Below are 21,620 nucleotides of genomic sequence, written 5' to 3' on the forward strand. Positions count from 1 at the left end.
AGAACTACTTAAACCTAACTAACTTAAGGACATAACACACATCCATGCCCGAGGCAGGATTCGAACCTGCGACCGTAGCGGTCACGCGGTTCCAGACTGTAGCGCCTAGAACAGCACGGCCACTCCGGCCGGTGAACGTGGTAGGGGAGCTAGAAAATCTGAAAAGAAAAATGCAGAGGCTCAATCTAGATGTAATGGGGATCAGTGAAGTGAAAAGGAAAAAGACAAGGATTTCTGGTCAGATAAGTGTATGGTAATATCAACAGCAGCTGAAAATGGTATAACAGGAGTAGGATTCTTTAAGAATAGGAAGGCAGGGCAGAGACTGTGTTACTGTGGTTGTTCCTATCAGAATCTACAGCAAACCAACACCGACAACGATAGTTCAGGTATACGTGCCGACTTCGCAAGCTCAAGATGAAGAGATAGAGAAAGTACATGAGGATACTGAAAGGGTAATACAGTACGTAAAGGGATATGAAAATCTAATGGTCATGGGGGACTGAAATGCAGTTGCAAGGGAAGTAGCAGAAGAAAAGGTTGCAGGAGAATGTGGGCTTGGCACGAGGAATGAAAGAGGAGAAAGACAAATTACAATAAATGTCAGCTAGTAATAGCGAATACTCTCTTTAGTAATCACAAGTGGAGAAGGTATACTTACAAAAGCCCCGAACACGCTGGAAGATTCCAGCTGGATTAAATTATGTCCCAAGAGAGATTCCGAATCACATATTGGATTGCAAGGCATATCCAGGAGCAGATGCAGAAGTACAAAAAATTTAATAATGTTGAGAGTAGATAAAAGTTTAAGAGAATTATCGGGAAATGGGATACTGAAACATTGAGGAATGAGGAGGTGAGTTAGAATTTCGCGAAATATGTGCATACCGCCATAAAGAACACCAGAGCAGGCTGTCCAGTTGGAGAAGAGTGGACATCTCTAGAAGGGGAAATAGTAAATGTTGTACAGACAAACACAGTACAAGCAAGGAAACTGCAAACAAACCTTGGATAACCGGAGAAATACTTCAGCTGACCGACGAAAGAAGGGAGTACAAAACCGTTCATGAAAGGACAGTACTGCAGTAATGTAAGTCACTTAGAAATAACATAAATCGGAATTAGCGAAACAGCTGCAGAAAAATGTGAAGAAACCGAAAGAGAAATGTTCGTCGGAAGGTCTGATTCAGTATACAGAACAGACAAAATGTCCTTCGGTGAAATGGAGAGCAAGGGTGGCAATGTTAAAAATACAATGGAAATCCCACTATTAAACGAGAGGCAGAGCAGATGGATGGAAAAAGTACAATGAAGGCCTATAAGAGGGGTAAGAATTGTTTGATGACGTGACAGAAGCAATTTAACTTGATACGTAAGACATAAGCCATCCAGCTTTAGAGTCAAAATTTAAAATAGCTTTGCAAGACTTGAGCTCAGATAAGACAGAAGGAATAGATAACAGTCCACCGGAGTTTTTGAGATCACTGAGGAAGGCGGCAACCAATCTACTATTCAAGCTGATGTTTAGAATTTATCAGACAGGCGACATACTATCAGACTTTTGGATACGTATCATCCACACAATCCTATAGATAGGAAGAGAAGTACGAGAATTACTGCAGTAATAAGCTTAACATCTCTTGCATCCAAGTTGCTGACGACGATAATACGCAGGTGAATGAAAAAGAAAATTGAGGATTGCACTTGATAATGGAAGACAGACTGAAGAAAAGTAAAGACATGTTCATAACATCTCTCGACCTTGAGAAAGCGTTCGACATTGTAAAATATTGCAGAATGTTCGAAATTCTCAAAAAAAAAAAAAAAATTATAGAAGTAAGCTGGAGCAAACTACGGGTAATATGCGAGGGACGTTCAATAACTAATGCAACACAATTTTTTCTCGGTCAAGATCGGTTGAAGAAATATGGAATTTGTCGTGGGACATTGTGGAATATTCCGGCATCAGCCCTTATAGTTTCATTAGTTTCATGACGTTCCCACAGGTGACGAGGCTGTACAATGGTAACGGAGGTGCGTTCCAAATAGAGAGCTGTCATTGATATTCACAGGACCTAGCAGAATGTCTATGGACACCTAGAAGTGAAAAGAAGCATGTTGACTCGTCGGGCGAGGCGTCTGTCATCATCGCAACAACGTCACGTAAACCTGTCCGATCTCCCGCGTGGGTGCTGATGAGCGCGCAGTTGAGCGTCCCACAAACCAAACATCATCATCATCATCATCATCATCATCATCTGTCGTCTGCCGGCCAGCAGCACACAGCTGCGACTCCTGCAATGTTGTAAACTGAAGAATAACTTCAGTGTGTTCGTTGCCACAAAAATTCACACGAACTTCTCCTTCTCCATGACAACGCAAGGTGTCACACAACTGCGGACGCGAGAGAAACCTACAAATCTCCAGTGGACTCTTCTTACTCATCCACCCTATAGCTCGGATCTCTCTCTCTCTCTCTCTCGTTTTTTCTTTTTCTTTTTTTTTTCACGTTGGCTCCGACGTTGACTGGTAGAGTGGTAGGATGTGGCCCTGCCAGTAAGGTGGGGTAAGGCCTTCGCATTGAATGGAGGTAATGTTCATAAAAAGGGTTTCGTAGCCAAAAGAATGGGCAATAAACTGACAAAACAAAATTGCTTTCAGAAAGAAATGTGTTACATTACTTACTGAATGGTTCTCGTACAATGTGTCGAAGAACTAAGAGGGGACAGTAGGAAATGCTTCGATGTAATACACGGATGAAGTCTTTCTTTCCGACTGTTCAGTCTGTATATCAAACAATGACGGAAATACATGAAATGTTCAAGAATAGGATTAAAATTCAGGCTGAAAAGATATTCTTAATAAAGGTGAAGACAAATTACTAAATCTGTTGAATGGAATAATCAGTGTAGTGAGTACAGAATATGGAAATAGAATAAACCGAAGAAAGACGAATGGAATCAAAATAGCCCATTACGGACGAAGCAAAGAGGATATAAAAAGTAGACCAACATAGACAAAGAGGCGTTCGTTGCCAAAAGAACTCCATTATTATTAAACATAGGCCTTAATCTGAGGAGGAAATTTCTGAGAATGTATGTTTGGAGGGCAGCATTAGCATCACTGACACTGACAAAACCAGAACAGAAGAGAATCAAATCCTTTGAGACGTGAAGGTAAAGAAGAACGTTGAATGTTAGATGGACTTATAAACCAAGTAGCAGCCATGTTCACCGTAGAATCGATCCACAAAGGAACATATCGCAAAACACTGACAAGAAGGGTGGCTCAAATGCCTCTGAGCACTATGGGACTTAACATCTGAGGTCATCAGTCCCCTAGAACTTAGAACCACCTAAACCTAACTAACCTAAGAACATCACACACATCCATGCCCGAGGCAGGATTCGAACCTGCGACCGTAGCGGTCGCGCGGTTCCAGACTGTAGCGCCTAGAACCGCTCGGCCACTCCAGCCGGCCTGACAAGAAGGGACGTGATAACAGAACATGCGTTACAATGTCAAGGGATAACGTCTGCAGCACTGGAGGGGAGCCGGAAAGGGTATAGTTACAGAAGAAGACAGACTCTGGAATAGATTCAACAAATAAATGAGGACATTGATAGCAAGAGCGGCCCCGAGATGAAGAGGTTGTCACAGGACGAGAATTCGTAGCGGGCCGCATCAAACCAGTCGGAAGACTGATGACAGAAAAAAAAAGTGAGACTGAATATGGACAGATTTGTATGGCCCGGAACGTGAGAAGGAGTATCACGCAAATGGCGAAGATGGTCTGCTGCTCGTGTGCTACAGTCGCGCACATCTGTCGAAAGTGACTAAAGGATGGTGAAACTACGCGTGGTTAACAAGGTGTTCGACGTCCAAGTCGCATCACAGAACGTGAAAGCTGGAGGCTTTCCCGCTCTGCAAAGCGGAACTGACGGCGATCTGAGGCAGACACGGAGCAGAGTACAATGCATGCATAGGTGTTTCGCCGCACACCTCTCAGCAGCTCCATTGTCGAATACGTGTAATGCAGGAGACGACTTCTACTTCTTCCCATGTTGGCCAAATGACACCGTCGGTTTCGGTGACAGGTCACGGGACCGTCGAGATTGGGCCGTGGATCAATGGAAACTTGTCTGGCAGGATGAATCGCGTTTCTTTTTACATCAGGTCGTTGGAAGTCCTTGAGCTATGCGTAGACATCTGGTAAAAGAACACGTGAACTCCATGCTTGCAAAATTGCGACTGTGTTGGTTTCCAGAGATAGACCAACGCTGTGCTAAGCAAGTAGTCATAATGTTTTGGCTCATCCATTTACTTATATATTGTAGGAGAAAACGAAGACAGCACGATGAGCAGTACACTGACCTGCCTGTGCGCCAGGTGAACACGCTTTCAGGGTGCAGGCTGACGTTTTCCCATCAGGACCACAGGTACACGTGTTACAGTCCTGCAGGAAGGTCGTTCCAGGTTTGCAACTGTCTGCTGTAGAGGAAACAGTAAGCACAAAGTTACAATGCACTGAAATGGCGTAGCAATTACGTACTAGTTGAAGAAATCCACTGACCTTCCTGCTCGCGAGGAGGACATGCCTTGAGCGTACACGCTGACGTCCTACCGTCAGGGCCACAGGTACAGGTGTTGCAGTCTTGCAGGAAGGTAGTCCCAGGCGTGCACCTGTCGTCATCTGCTGTAGAATTAACAGTGAGCACAAAATTAGGGTCTGTACTGAGTTTCTTCGTCCAACTTAAAGCTTACTGTAAACAGTAAAGATGAAATGTCAATATCTACATCCCCAAAACATCTGTACTCAGCTAGCCAACATGTGTGGTGGAAGGTACATAGCGTACCATACCCACCCTGTAGCGATACAAGTACCATTATCACTTTGTATAAACTGTTTCATTCGGAGCTTGGTATTACGAGCATCAGCCGTACATAGATGGATGAGAATATGTTGAAGGCAGTGAGCGCTCAGAACAAGCACTTTACGCTTCTGCCATCCACTGGCAACAGTGATGAACTGAGCCGGCTAGAGTGGCCGTGCGGTTCTAGGCGCTACAGTCTGGAACCGCGCGGCCGCTACGGTCGCAGGTTCGAACCCTGCCTCGGGCATAGATGTGTGTGATGTCCTTAGGTTAGTTAGGTTTAAGTAGTTCTAAGTTCTAGGGGACTCATGACCTCAGAAGTTAAGTACCATAGTGCTCAGAGCCATTGCCATTCTCAGTGATAAACTGAGCTCACATAGCACTGTACAGTGCAGACAGGTAAAAGAGCAATATTAAGTTGTAGATATATTTTTGAACATTACTGTTTAAATAATGATTTGTGTCTTGTTACATGTATTTCGCATACCTGCTTTTAACATCGTAACTGTTGTGGACTGTAAATAAAAATGTGCACATTCATGATGTTCAAATGTGTGTGAAATCTTGTGGGACTTAACTGCTAAGGTCATCAGTCCCTAAGCTTACACACTACTTAACCTAAATTAACACACACACACACCCATGCCCGAGGGAGGACTCGAACCTCCGCCGGGACCAACCGCACAGTCCATGACTGCTGCGCCTAAGATCGCTCGGTTAATCCCGCGCGGCTACAGAGCCATGATTTTAGTTTTAAGACATAAACAGTAGGGACTTCACCACGGAAGTGTTTTGGGGGCAAAATTACAGCCCTTTTTGCTCACTAGAACATTCTCTAAGTAGAAGTGGAACACAGTCTCGAGATACATGTGAAACGGTGAAGACGTACATTACGTTGCGGTGAACAAAATTGAGCATAATTGTTGTAAAAGCCTCGAATGGACGAGATAAAGTTGCTACTAATAATTCACTAATTCCTTTAAGCAGCTCTTATGCAAGGAAGTAGAAGTGGCTCTATATTTTGTGGGACACTTAGTTTAATGTTGATATTCGCTGGCTTACGGTATGCATTACGTTACAGCAAGATCTATTGTGTTGGCCAAGTATGATGTGGAAAGTACTGTAACATCATAAGCCATAATTAAAAGCTGCAAATTCATCATACTGCAGCAATTCTCGTAAGAGGCTATAATCAATGCTCATCACCTGTGAAGACACTAAGGTATATTTTTTATTGGTGCAATTTAGTGTATAATAGCTTTCATACTAGGACGACTAATTGTAAAAGTCATTACCTTATTTCCCTTTCTTGTGGAGATCTTTGTGTTGGGTATAAATATAACATGCTCTAAATGTCAATTACTGGTATAACTAAATAAAACACCGCAGTGTTGACAAAGAATCCTTACCAGCTATTTCGCTCTAAATATTACCTCAAACTGGAAGTACTGTTGCAGAAGAAGAGACCAAAAGGTACTTTACAGTTTTACTTACCTGCAACAGAAAAATACTATGGTACCACTTCGTCTACACGATTTCATAAATTCATTTGTGTGTGGCCAATATAACTTCCAGTTTGATAAATTGTAGGATATAGTGTTTTTTTGCTTAGTGAAAGTATAATCACATCATTGCAGTCTTGTTTCGACATAAAGTGTAATGTTTTAATAATCAATACAAAGCGTATTTCTATACAGTGGGATCAGATATTGTAAAGTAATACGAATGTAATGATTACAAGGTACACTACTAACAAAAGCACCACCACAGAAGTGAAGCATCTTCATTACTTATCAGGTTATTTTTACTGAATATCTCACTGTACTTTTATTTATAAGTGTAACATGTTTGCAATACAGGTGCTTTGTGGAGATGAAAGTATTCTTTTTTCCACCAATCAACTCAGTACATGTATGGTGTCCATGTTATTCAGTTTGCAGTGTAACATCGTCATATCAAAGTGTTGGCCATTAATATTTGTACCGTCCTCTTCAGGTTTTTTAATAAGGTTACTTTGTCGATTCCTTTAACCAAAATTCTATTGGTGTGGTAAGACTCAAATTCTGCGTTCTAGACACAGATTACTAAAGTGACTGCTGATTACTTACTACACGCAAGTGTCCACCCACAAACATTTACGAAAACGGTTGCTGCTCACGATCAATTATAAGCGAATACATATCCACATTAGGATAAAATTGGCGAGGCATCGAAATGTATGCCCGTATGATTCGCGAGACGCATGAAGGAGAAATACTTCAAACGGTTTGGCTACACACAGATCTGATCCTTTCTGCCGTGTTGCCAAAGAGACAGGAATTACCAACCACGCTGATACTGTCGTGACAATGATTAACAATGGCAAAATGTTCTCCAAGAAACCTAAGAGAGTACATTTGTTTTTTACAGAAGTTACAATCGTTCTATGTGATACACTTACGGTGTTTCCATCCACCATTATCGTTTGTAGAACATTGCTGGGGCAATAGAGCGTTTACAAAACAAACTACGTGACAAATTTGTTTTTGGTTCAATCCCGCGTTCAGCCATCCTGATTTAGGTGTTCCGTGATTTCCCTAAATCGCTCCAGGCAAATGCCGGGATGGTTCCTTTGAAAGGGCACGGCCGACTCTCTTCCCCGTCCTTCCCTAATCTGATGAGACCTATGACCTCGCTGTCTGGTCTCCTTCCCCAAAGAACCCAACCCAAATTCGTTTTTCTAAAAGCCTCGCAAATCGAAACAAGTTGGAAGAGTACAGTGCTCGTTAAAGAAACTACATGTCAAATCAGTTCCTTAAAACACGCCTTTGGCAAAGCAGGTTTCACTCCCTCATGCCGTGATATCTTTTCTATTGACAATATTCAGCATTTCAAGTACGTAGGCTCATCCACGAGCTTCAGACTTTTCAGTATAACGGCGCATCCAATTAGGTACTAACTATTCTGCAATTAAAAAGTGTAATTTATTTTTAAGAGATCTCAGTTATCAAATATTGTACAACATCGATCACCAGATGTAAATGAGCGCCATTAGACATTTGAAGCATAACATGCGAAGGTAGTGAGGAGAGATTCATACACAGAAGCAATGAGGTCAAGTAGTTTCAGCTTCAAGCCTTATCGATTCTTCATAAATGCCAAATCTATTGTTAATTAAGAACAGACAAAGCAAGTTGAAAATACATAAAGAGTTATACTAAATTTAAGAATCTGGACAAACAGCCGAAGGAATAAACTTAATTTAGAAAATGAAGAGCTGACGGTCAGCTAGACAGGAAGTATTCTGAGACTGAACAGTGCTGGACCTAGCGCTATGGAAGTGCTTGTTTGTGAAACGCTATGGAAGAACTGTGTGATTCCGCGCCAGGAGTTGGCGCTGTTGGAGGTGCAAGTATGCCGAGGCGGAAGACTCACCCACGGCGCAGGGAACCTCCACTAGAGCCAGGAGCTACCAGAGAGGCCGATGCTGAGATCTCGCCAGGCCTCATCATGGTTCAGGTGGTTGACGCTCGTTTTGATTGTAACATGGACTACCAAAAAACTTTTAGAAGTTAAATATGGTTCCCGTTCGCATACCAAAGTAAAATTGCGATGCCATCACTCTGAAAGTGGTCACTGTCGAATACGGACAGGAAACTAAGAGTGAACAATTACTATGTACGCATTGTTCTGTGGTTCTCTTCTGTCCCTCCAAAGTCTGCATAATACAGTTACCTTCTCAATCATGAAAGTTGACTGTAGGTTTAGATGAACATCTCTCTCAAAGGGAGGTAATCTAACTTCACCCCGTCCTTCCAAACTGTGTAATTTTTTCTAACAATAGCCATTCGCGCGTAGAGATTGGTGTTGACGAGACATCACAAATAAGTGGATCCAAGCGATACCACGTGACCACCACAGTAGACCAACAGCGACTCAGTTCAGTCCACTCATCTGCGTAGCTCAAGAAATCAACTCTGCCATACAAACTGTTCAATGTATTTAAATTGTGTTTTTCAAGAAACTGTTGCTGATGTGATGATGACTGAGATTGTTTGACAACTCAAAGATAGCGATGAAGCAAGTTTAGTAAAACCAATGATTTTAAGTAATATAAGGAAATTTGTGGTGGTAGTTGTGATAAAATTTTCGTGCAACGTAACATACTGAAGCGCCGAAGAAACTGGTATAGGCATGCGTATTGAAATACAGAGATACACAAACAGGGAGAATACGGCGCTGCGGTCGGCAACACCTATATAAGACAAGTGTCTGGCGCAGTTCTTAGATCGGTTATTGCTGCTACCGTATCATGTTATCAAGATTTAAGTGAGTTTCAACCCACAGTCGACGCACGAATGATGAGACACAACATCTCCAAGGTAGCGATGGTATGGGGATTTTTCCATACGACCATTTCGTGAGCATACCATGAATATTAGGAATCCAGTAACACATCAAATCTCCGACATCGCTGAGGCCGGAGAAAGATCCTGCAAGAATAGGACCAACGATGACGGAAGAGAATCGTTCAATGTTCAGATGGCGCTGAGCACTTTGGGACTTAACATCTGAGATCATCAGTCCCCTAGAACTTAGAACTACTTAAACCTAACTAACCTAAGGACAACACACACACCCATGCCCGAGGCAGGATTCAAACCTGCGACCGTAGCACTTGCGCGGTTCCGGACTGAAGCACCTAGAACAGCTTGTCGACAACGGCCGGCTCGTTCAATGTGACAGAAGTGCAACCCTTCCGCAAATTGCTGCAGATTTCAATGCTAGGTCATCAACAAGTGTCATCGTGCGAACGATTCAACGGAACATCATCGATATGGGCTTTCGGAGCAGAAAACCAACTCGTGTACCCTTGATGACTGCACGACACATAGCTTTACACCTCGCCTGGTCCCGTCATATACTGATACTTGACTTTTGATGACTGGAAACATGTTGTCTAGTTGGATGAGTCTCGTTTCAAATTGTATCGAACGGGTGGACGTGTACTTGTATGGAGGCAACCCCTTGAATCCACAGACCCTGCATGTCAACAGGGAATTGTTCAAGCTGGTGGAGGCTCTGTAATGGTGTGGGGCGTGTACAGTTGGAGTGATATGGGACCCCTGATACGTCTAGACACGACACTGACAGGTGATATGTACATAAGCATCTTGCCTGATCGCCTGTATCTATTCATGTCCATGGTGCATTCCGATAGACTTGGGCAGTTCCAGAAGGATAATGCGACACCCCGAACGTCCAGAACTGCTACAGAGTGGCTCCAGGAACACGGTTCTGAGTTTAAACACTTCCGCTGGCCACCAAACCCCCAGGCATAAACATTATTGAGTATATCTGGGATGCCTTGCAACTTTCTGTTCAGAAGAGATCTCCACGCCCTCGTACTCTAACGAATCCCTGCAGGGTTCATGGTGTCATTCCCCTTCAGCACTACATCAGACATTAGCCGAGTCCATGCCACGTCGTATTGCGCACTTCTGCGTGCTCACTGTGGCCCTACACGATATTAGGCAGGTGTATCAGTTTCCTTGGCTCTTCAGTACATCAAAAACTTCGTACTTAAGCAAGATTTATTTCTAGTGAACACCTTTCTTCCTATCGGTAACAGATATTCACGACTGCAATAAAATATTTTCTGATTGATTGCTCTCCATACGATACAGTATCTTAAATGTATTTTCACATTCCTGTAAGAAATCTATATTTCGAATATTGTAACCAGTTTATTGACACTATAAAATTTCCTATCATGAGTTGAGAATCAATAACAAATAAATACTGTTCTAGGATAATAGGTTTCACTGGGGACCAATTCGAAGTTTCTATCACATGTGCGGAAATGGAGCTACCGTGTAATATTCTAGTATAAATAAGACTGATTTGGAAAGTAACATTTATTTACACAGCAGATAAAGTTCAGAAATAATACAGTCCCACAAAATCTTAGACCAGATTTTAATGCAGCACGAAATTTCCTTAAAGATGAGCCACTTTAATCACAAATTCTCAATACTTTTACGTTCCGCAAATAAATTCACCTATTTTATTTTGCTAAGATATCAAACGTGGTTGATGATATAGTGGACCCAAGTATGGTTACTACATTCAAACAAATTTCGTTTAAGTTAATTTTAATATAAATGAATATACGGCTGGCCTTCAGGCAGCTTAGTTACATTATTAAATGCATTTTTATACTAGGCTTTGCTAAATCACAACCCTTAAACTTCTGAGGAGACAGCTGTCTACGAAAAGATTTTGGGTGGACGCCGAGAGTCACTTCACTGCTCTTCTGACAGCTGACGCAAGCCTAAAACACTTTTATTTTATGTGAACGCCAATCAAACGTAGGTTGACAACAGTATAAAAACGTGTTGGAGGTCACTCATGAGTCGTGAGCAACTTCTGTGACTTATTTAGAAAGCTATGAAGACACGGTTTAGTATTCACATTGCACAGAGTTACAAAACCCGAGAGCCCATGTTAATCCCGGAACTGGGAATCGGACACAGACGTCTGTTTTCTGTTGCTGGTGGGGAGCAAATTTATAGTCTTGTTGCAGTTTGTTAACAAAGCCAGTGCTATGCCCCACTCCGCCATAGCTTCCCAACTGGTTCTATAATGTACCAATTGACACAGTACGAACGATACGAAATACTACCTGGCGAAAGAAAACTAAATTGAAACAGAAGCCTAGTGGCCGAGATAAAGATTACATTCCCAAATGTCGAAAAAGAAAACAGGACTACAACTGAGTTGTGGAAGGTGAGTGGTCTAATATATTTTAGCCAGAGTAGTATAGTCGTATAACATGAAAAATAATCTTAGATCAGAATTTCTGACCAGCTTGCAATGGACAGTCTGTAGATAAGACTGCTCACTCTGGAATTACATCGATTCTCAATTCGGTTGAGAGGGGAATGGTAAATTCTCAAATGTTTTTCAGTGTGACCACAGAGGAAGGGCGTTAATATACAACAAGAACAGTAGTTGTACCTGGACTCTTCCCTGGGACACACGTCAAGTTACTTCTAAATCTGTCGATTATTTTCGATCCAAGACAACATGGTGCGTCTTCCCTACCAATAAATCCTCAATCTAGTGACAAATCTTGTTTGTCCTTTCTTTGATAGATTTTTGTGTGCTACTAACTGAAATGCTTTCCGAATATCAAGTTATACGGCAACTCCTAATTTGCCCTGATCAATGGCCTTCGGATTGTCATTTCAGAAATGTGCGAGTTAAGTTTCGCATTAGCGATGTTTCAGAATTCATGTCGGTTCGCAAGAATAAGGTCCTTTTCTTCGTGACACCTCATTACCATTGGGTTCAGCATGTTCCCAGATTTTAAAACATATACTTATCAGAGATACTGGACGGTAGTTTTGTGGATCACGGCTGTTACCCTTCATGTAGGTGGTACACGCGATTACTTTCAACATTTTTGTTAGAGAGATGTACGCCATATTATCGCTACAATGGGACTGGCACTCAACTGCAAATTCTGTACAGAATCTGAAAGGGATTCCATTGTGAGCTGGATCTTTTTTCAGTTTCAGCGATTTCAGATGTTTCTCAAAGCTGGTGTAATCGTTTATTACTTGTTTCATTCACATTTGCAATACTACCGGAATGACACTGGGCAGTACTCGTTATGTTCCTTTGTAATCCCACATTGCAAAACGGGGCTTGAGTGTACGTAAACTTATAATTCTCCCACGTAGGGGACATCACACTTACATTGATCCTCGGCAATGTAACGCCTAGAATCGGTTTGCCCTCTGAATCCGTGTTATAGTGAGAAACTATGAGCAGCATGGGAAGATGAGCAGTTGAGTAAACTCGTAAATTTGTACGTTGTACAGTACTTTGAGTCTAAAAAAGGGAGAGCAAATGGTTCAAATGGCTCTGAGCACTCTGGGACTTAGCTGCTGAGGTCATCAGTCCCCTAGAACTTAGAACTACGTAAACCTAACTAACCTATGGACAACACACACATCCATGCCCGAGGCAGGATTCGAACCTGCGAGCGTAGCGGTCGCGCGGCTCCAGACTGTAGCGTCTAGAACCGCTCGGCCACTCCGGCCACCAAAGGGAGAACATTTCCCTCTCTAGCTGTAACTAGGTATGAGACAGTTCCCGAACTGAAGCGCTATTTCGTTTTTTATGTTACTTCGAAAGGTAAATCATGTCGGAATCGCAATTACAGAGTGTACAAAGCTGTTTCATATTATGTATAGCATAAACGCAAAAAATTGCAGACTCGAGATTTAGTTTTTTTTTCTGTTGTGGCCTTCAGTTTCATACTGCCCTACACGTGGCTCTATCCAGTGTAAGCTTCTTCATCTCCGAATAACTGCTGCGACCTACATCCACTTGAACCTGTTTACTGTTTTCACTCCATCCTTCTCTCTACAGCTTTGATCTCTCACACTTCTCCCATCACCAAACCGTCGATTCCTTATTGCCTCATGATATGTTCTGTCAAAACCGATTCCTCCTTTTAGCCAAGAACTGCCACACATTTCTTTTCCCACCTGTTGGCTCAATACCTTCTCAGTAGTTATTCGATGTAGCCAACTGATCTCCAGCATTCTTCTAGCACTACGATTCAAAAACTTCTATTTTCTTCTTGTCTGAATTGTATATCGATCACATTTCACTTCTAATCATGGCTAAAATCGATACAAATACCATCAGAAAAGACTTCCTAACACTTGCATTTATAAAATTTTGTATTCGGGCGGATCCACGGCCTCTAGATGCCTAATAAATGTAAACATAGTCCGTAGTAGGCTGTAATGCGATGTTTATTTAGTCCTACGATTAGCTAATTTCGACTAAGCGTCATTGTCAAGCATGTTTGTAACATCTATATTTCACGCATTTTCAAATCACTCTTAATTAAAAGTAAAAAGTAGCCATATTCCATCATTCTACGAAAGGATCCACACTTCGGTGACATCTTTTAAGGTCGCATTCTGAACTTTGCTGTACGTACAACAACATGGTAACTCACCGTGTTGTTGTACATGAAGTTCAGAGTACGATCTTAAAAGGTGTCACTGTACTGTGGGTCCTTTCTTAAAATGATGGAATATGGCTACTTTTTACTTGTAATTAAGAGTGATTTGAAAATGACGTGAAATACAGATGTTACAAATGTGGTTGACAATGATGCTTAGTCGAAATTAGCGAGTCTTACGATTAAATAAACATCACATTACAGCCTACTAAGAATCATATTGACATTTATTGCTTAAATTTATGTATGATATTAACAAATTTCCACCTTGTCCAGTTGTTCTCCTCCAATAATTATTCCGTAACTTGGTTTATCTTTCTTTCTAGCAAATTGGAAGAAATGAGAAAGAGATCAGTGAACCTGGCAGACAGGCAGAAACATTCCAGTATTAAGAGCCTGGTTTGGAACAAAGACATCCCACAACATAGTAAAGAAGTGCTACACGGAAGTTACTACATCCCATAACTGGTCTATGCATGTGAAACATGAATAATGAAGAGAAGAGATGTTGCCATATTACAGGCATGAGAAATGAAGTTCCTCGTCAGTAGGGTAGGATTAACAAGGAGAAACAGGACGAGGAATAAAAGGGAAAGGGAAAAATCGAAAGAGAAACTCTAGCAGAGCAGAATAGAAACATCAAGGCTAAGATGGTACCAGCACTTAACGAGAATGAAAAACTTGAACATGCCAAAGAAGACAAATGAAATGGGGATGCAAAGGAAACGACCAAGAGCAAGACCAACTGATAGAAAGCTGAAAGATGTGGATGAGTATGCTGAAAAAAGAGGCGAGTACTGGACCAGAGTGAATACAAAAAAGATGATGGAAAAACCGGACTCGATGCCGAAGCTTGTATTCCAAACAGGCCCAACTTGGAGCAGGGAACTGTTCAAGATGACGATGAATACAAAATTTCTCATTTTCGAAACTTTTTTAATTGCTGTTGCCAACCTGCGTTTATTTTCCCCTCCACTGCGAACATCATCGGTTATTTTTGTGGCCAAATACCGAAACTCTCATTTCCTAATATAATTCCCTCAGAATCGCCTGATGAAATTCGAATGCATCCCATTACCCTTGTTTTCTTCTTCGTTTGATGGCCATCTTACAATCTCTTTACAAGGCACTATCCATTTCGTTCAGCTGCTCTCTCAAGTCAATTACCATATCTGAAATAATTACAACGTCATCGGGAAGCCGCAAAACTTTCTTCTCTGTGAACTTTGATTCCCTTTCCAAATCTTTCCTTCGTTTACCTCACGGCTTGCTCACAGATGGAGCAATAGTGCGGTAGGTTACAATCCTGTCTCACTGCCTTCTCGACCTCTGTTTCCATTTTATGTATTTGGACACATGCATTTGCAGTGTGGCATCCTTTCCTGTTGTAAACACGGCTGTTCGCGTCACTGTTGAATTGTTTCGTATATATTTCTCAGACGGCGCGCTGATAACTCCTTGGCATTCGGTACTTAAAATGGACGTAGGCTAATTCTGATGTTTCGGCATTAAACTTTATTGCTTACATTATATTTGATGTTAGGTGTGTAGCAGTAACATTTGTTTTAATTTTTTTGCGCAGATTTGAAATGAACATAGCACAAGATTTTGCAGTGAGATTCATGGTGCCATTATCTATTTTAAAAAGGAAGCACGCCCAAACAAAACTTGTGTTGATATGGTTGATTAATTGGGTGATAACTACCATTTTCTAGTCCATTATCAAGAATTTCGTTGCTGCATTTAAAACAGGGCATTTAAGCACCGAAGGTGAAAAGAGCCCTGGAAGGCCAACTCAAGTCACAGCTCCGGAAACCGCAGATGCTGTTCATTCCATGATCCTGGATTATCGGAGGATAAATGCTAGAAAGAAAGCAGAAACTCTTTACATATCCTGAGAACGTGTTGGTCACATTATTCATGAAATTTTGGACATGAGAAAGTTCTCAGCTTTATGGGTTCTCAAATGTCTTTATGAAGACCAAAAACGTCAACAAATAATTGCTTTGCAGTCAATTTTGGTCCAGTTCCGAGGGATCCTGTTGGATTTTTGGATCGTCTCGTCACCATGGATGGAACAGGGCTATAGACTTATGATTCAGAGACCGAACAAAGTCCAAAGCATGGAGACAGAGTTGTTCCCACGTCCAAAAAAGTGTGAAACTCTAAGATCAGTAAACAATGTAGCCATAGGCTTCCGAGGCCGTTGTCACAGTGAATAAAATACTTCTGGGCATGTGATCACACTGTCAGTGTGTAAAACCCTGCGACGTTTCGGTCACAGTTGCAAATGGCCTACGTTTTTGCTACCCTAAGGAACCTGAGGAACTCTGAAAAAGAAAGGAAAACTGTAGTGGTGGTCGAAACGTCGGAGAATTTTACACATTGACAATGAGGTCACATACCCAGAAGAATTTTATTGATTATCACCATCCTAGTTGCTCGTATTGATCCTTTGAGATAAAAATAGAACCCTACATACTGACTACTTACAACATGGTAAAACCATGACGGCAAAGTACTCTGCTGAACTTCTCGAGAAACTGACGAAACACTTCATTTACAAACATCAAGGAAATCTGCGAAAAGGAATCTTGTTTGTGCAAGACTACACCTCAAATGGCGGCCATCATGCAGCAAAATACGTTAATGTTAGCTTCTAAACCTTTAAATATCCACCCTATTCACCTTATCTTCTACCCTCCGCCGGCCGGGGTGGCCGCGCGGTTCTAGGCGCTACAGTCTGGAACCGCGCGACTGCTACGGTCACAGGTTCGAATCCTGCCTCGGGCATGGATGTGTGTGATGTCGTTAGGTTAGTTAGGTTTAAGTAGTTCTAAGTTCTAGGGGACTGATGACCTCAGAAGTTACGTCCCACAGTGCTCAGAGCCATTTGAACCTTTTTCTTCTCTCCCCGCCCACCGCCTCCTCGTATGTACTGATGTTCTGTTGTTTTATTTTACTCAACAATAGGTTTATACTAGGAGCACAAATGAGCAACAAATTGATATGATCATTGAAGTCCTGAAAAAACGAACAGCGTGTTGCTGTTATTATTGTGGTCTTCAGTCCAGAGACTGGTTTTATGCAGGTCTCCATGCTACTATGTCCAGTGCAAGCCTCTGCAATTTACATCCTTCTGAATCTGCTTAGTGTACTCGTCTCTTCGTCTCCCTCTACGATTTTTACTCTCCACGCTTCCAATACAAAATTGGTGATCCCTTGATGCCTCAGAACGTGCCTACCAACCTTTCTTCTAGTCAATATGTGCCACAAATTCCTCTTCTCCCCAGTTCTATTCAGTACCTCCTCATTAGTTACGTGATCTATCCATCTAATCATCAGCATCCTTCTGTAACACCACATTTCGATAGCTTCTATTCTGTTCTTGTCTAAACTAGTTACCGTCTATGTTTCACTTCCATAAATGGCTACACTCCATACAAATACTTACAGAAAAGACTTCCTGACACTTAAATCTATAAACGATATTAACAAATTTCTCTTCTTCAGAAACGCTTGCCTTGCCATTGCCAGTCTACATTTTATACCCTCTCTACTTCGACCGTCATCAGTTATTTTGCTCCTGAAATAGAAAAACTCATTTACTACTTTAAGCGTCTCATTTTCTAATCTAATGCCCTCAGCATCACCCGAGTTAATTCGACTACATTCCATTATCCTCGTTTTGCTTTTGTTAACGTTCATCTTATACCCTCCTTTTGTGAAGACATCGTTATTTGCGATAGATATATATTTATCTTGTTTTTTATTTCCTTTTTTCCGTCTGCTCATATATCTTTCATGTTGTAGCGCATTTTTCGTTTGTCCTGTAATATAGAGATAAAATTGTTTTCTAGATTTAATATGTACACTCCTGGAAATGGAAAAAAGAACACATTGACACCGGTGTGTCAGACCCACCATACTTGCTCCGGACACTGCGAGAGGGCTGTACAAGCAATGATCACACGCACGGCACAGCGGACACACCAGGAACCGCGGTGTTGGCCGTCGAATGGCGCTAGCTGCGCAGCATTTGTGCACCGCCGCCGTCAGTGTCAGCCAGTTTGCCGTGGCATACGGAGCTCCATCGCAGTCTTTAACACTGGTAGCATGCCGCGACAGCGTGGACGTGAACCGTATGTGCAGCTGACGGACTTTGAGCGAGAGCGTATAGTGGGCATGCGGGAGGCCGGGTGGACGTACCGCCGCATTGCTCAACACGTGGGGCGTGAGGTCTCCGCAGTACATCGATGTTGTCGCCAGTGGTCGGCGGAAGGTGCACGTGCCCGTCGACCTGGGACCGGACCGCAGCGACGCACGGATGCACGCCAAGACCATAGGATCCTACGCAGTGCCGTAGGGGTCCGCACCGCCACTTCCCAGCAAATTAGGGACACACTTGCTCCTGGGGTATCGGCGAGGACCATTCGCAACCGTCTCCATGAAGCTGGGCTACGGTCCCGCACACCGTTAGGCCGTCTTCCGCTCACGCCCCAACATCGTGCAACCCGCCTCCAGTGGTGTCGCGACAGGCGTGAATGGAGGGACGAATGGAGGCGTGTCGTCTTCAGCGATGAGAGTCGATTCTGCCTTGGTGCCAATGACGGTCGTGTGCGTGTTTGGCGCCGTGCAGGTGAGCGCCACAATCAGGACTGCATACGACCGAGGCACACAGGGCCAACACCCGGCATCATGGTGTGGGGAGCGATCTCCTACACTAGCCGTACACCACTGGTGGTCGTCGAGGGGACACTGAATAGTGCACGGTACATCCAAACCGTCATCGAACCCATCGTTCTACCATTCCTAGACCGGCAAGGGAACTTGCTGTTCCAACAGGACAATGCACGTCCGCATGTATCCCGTTCCACCCAACGTGCTCTAGAAGGTGTAAGTCAACTACCCTGGCCAGCAAGATCTCCGGATCTGTCCCCCATTGAGCATGTTTGGGACTGGATGGAGCGTCGTCTCACGCGGTCTGCACGTCCAGCACGAACGCTGGTCCAACTGAGGCGCCAGGTGGAAATGGCATGGCAAGCCGTTCCACAGGACTACATCCAGCATCTCTACGATCGTCTCCATGGGAGAATAGCAGCCTGCATTGCTGCGAAAGGTGGATATACACTGTACTAGTGCCGACATTGTGCATGCTCTGTTGCCTGTGTCTATGTGCCTGTGGTTCTGTTAGTGTGATCATGTGATGTATCTGACCCCAGGAATGTGTCAATAAAGTTTCCCCTTCCTGGGACAATGAATTCACGGTGTTCTTATTTCAATTTCCAGGAGTGTAACTGGAAATTATTTCTTTTTTGTAAATAGATAAATGATTAGAGTTTATTGATTGTGGAAAACTTTAATTCTTTTGTTTATCGTTTACTGTAATAAATTTGGTAGAAAATAGTTCTGTAAAGATATATGTAATTTACTGTGATGTTGTATAAACTGTGGGCGAGAGTATTGAGAGAGAGCAATATCGATAGTCGATCCAACAATGCGGGGGGTGTGTTTTTAGGTAGCTAGAGAGGCGGACACATGTTTCACTGTGGGAGTCGTGACTTACGAGCTGGTGAAGATTGACTTTAGTGGCAAGCGATGTACGTTTTTAATGAGTGTTTTATACCAGGACGTGATATGATAATAGTAAGTGTAGAAACTGGGCGAAGTAAATATTGATACTGTGCCGTGAGACGAAGTAACTATGACAATGCAACCGAGAATGGACAGTATTGCAGTTCTGAGTCTGTGAAATGAACTACGCTTGTATTTTGACTGTGTTTTCGTACACTCAAGTACTGTGAACTTACGTATTTATTCGCGTTTCGATGAACTACCGGACGCCTATAACCAGTAACAGTCGTTCTGAACTTATGCGAACTGTCTATTGTGTGTGAGTACATTCCCGCCCAGGACGGTTTTTCCCGATCGCGGCACTCATAATACGAATTGACTTTCTACAGAATTCGCGGTCGGCAAGTTTTATAAACTGTGTGTGGTTTAAGTAAACTTAAATTGTGTGCGCCAGAAACATTAAAACTGTGCACATACAGACATCTGTAACAACAATTACATCGACCAGCTTGTGGCCTGCAAAACGCCACTGTAATCAGATTTGCAGCTTAATAAATACCACCGCCCGCCCGATTACAGGAAAAATCATCAGTTGCAATCACACGACCGTGGGAGCAGATCTCAGCGTTTCACCAGGACCAGCCAGCTGCCGTCGATATCGCGACCATGGTCACAACACACAAGATAAGATTTAAAAGCAGCGCTCTCCTCTCGAAGACTCAAAATTATTGCAAACCATTTTAATTTGTAATTTCTTTTCCTTTTGGCTGACATTCACATAACGTTTGTCTTCTTTAGAATAAAAGTGTTCTCCAGGAAGTGGTGTGTTCTATGTAGACATTGTTGACTTTCTTAAGCAGTAGCCATTTTCCTTTTAATTATTTCCATTCTTTTTACATTTTGAATCCGCTGCCGCTGCATGTATATTTTTTATAACTTTTGGAGGGTATGTGTCTAAATTTGTGTGCCGTAACATTTACTAGAAGTCGACCAATGACAGTGAAGCTCGTTTGCTATTGGTGCTAACATTCTATAGTGGGTAATTCAAAGTTGAGTAGCTGTTAAACCACACGGGTTCTGATTATTTTGAATGAGAGTCGTGTAAAATTGAGAGTTCATAACTCAACTTTGGTATTCTTTTGTTTATTGATGTTAGAATCAAATTGTTTTTTGTCAATGTCATTAAATCTTATTTGATATGGTTATTCTATGCTAAACTGGGATAAATGCACGGTCAGATATTGTGTTGGGAAGTAAAATTGGGAGAAACGTCTATTTAGATAGGACTTGATTTTGACTGCATTAGTTAGCACGGTACTTTTCGAGTATTTTGGCGATACTTGGTGACAGGGTAGAATCGCAGTCGTCATACACCGTCGATTCCATTCAGCTGCTCTTACAGTTCCTTTGCTGTCTCTGACACACCTACAATGTCGTCGTCGCCAAACATCAAAGTTTTTATTTCTTCTCCATGGATTTCAATTCCTATTCCAAATTTTTCTTTTGTTTCCTTTGCTCCTTGCTCAGTATACAGGTTGAATAACATCGGAGATAGGCTGCAACCCTGTCTCATTCCATTCCCAACCACTGCTTCTCTTTCATGCCCATCGACTCTCATAATTGCCATCTGGTTCCTGTACAAATTGTAAATAGCCTTTCGCTCCCTGTATTTTACCTCTGCAGCCTACAGAATTCGAAAGAGAATATTCCAGTCAACATTGTCAAAAGATTTCTCTAAAGTTTACAAATGCTAGAAGCGTGAGTTTGCCTTTCCTTAACTTATCTTCAAAAATAAGTCGTAGGGTCTGTACTGCAGCGCGTTTTCCAACACTTCTATGGAATCCAAACTGATTTCCCCAGAGGTTGACGAACAGCCTAACGAACTTTAAACGGAAATATGCGAATGTATCCAGTAATGAACCGAACAGCTGTTGCTGCCGCAGCCATTTCGTGCTCGCAGGTATCGTGGAAGCGACAACATCGTCTCCATGCATGCCTTACAGTCGATTACTATGTTATTCAAATCTAGGTATAGGAGGAATTTCTATCACAAATCCGGTCCAAGTCACCTTGTATCCTCCTACAGTCACTCAACGACGACACCTTTCCGTACACCACAGCATCATCAGCACACAGCCGCACAT

At 42.5% G+C, this 21,620-nt stretch overlaps 1 protein-coding gene across 1 annotated transcript in view; it reads right to left on the bottom strand.

The window, feature by feature from the left end:
* The window catches only part of LOC124545384 (pacifastin-like protease inhibitor cvp4), a 73,780-nt gene that overhangs the window by 16,984 nt on the left and 35,176 nt on the right, over positions 1-21,620 (bottom strand). Inside the window, exons 5-6 of the mRNA XM_047124294.1 lie at positions 4,574-4,696; positions 4,375-4,491 (exon numbers count right to left, since the gene is read on the bottom strand). Of these exons, the coding sequence (XP_046980250.1) occupies positions 4,375-4,491; positions 4,574-4,696 (240 nt within the window). The remainder of the gene's footprint in view (positions 1-4,374; positions 4,492-4,573; positions 4,697-21,620) is intronic.

This window comes from Schistocerca americana, chromosome 8 (assembly GCF_021461395.2).
Source record: "Schistocerca americana isolate TAMUIC-IGC-003095 chromosome 8, iqSchAmer2.1, whole genome shotgun sequence".
In the NCBI taxonomy this organism is placed as follows: Eukaryota; Metazoa; Arthropoda; class Insecta; order Orthoptera; family Acrididae; genus Schistocerca; species Schistocerca americana.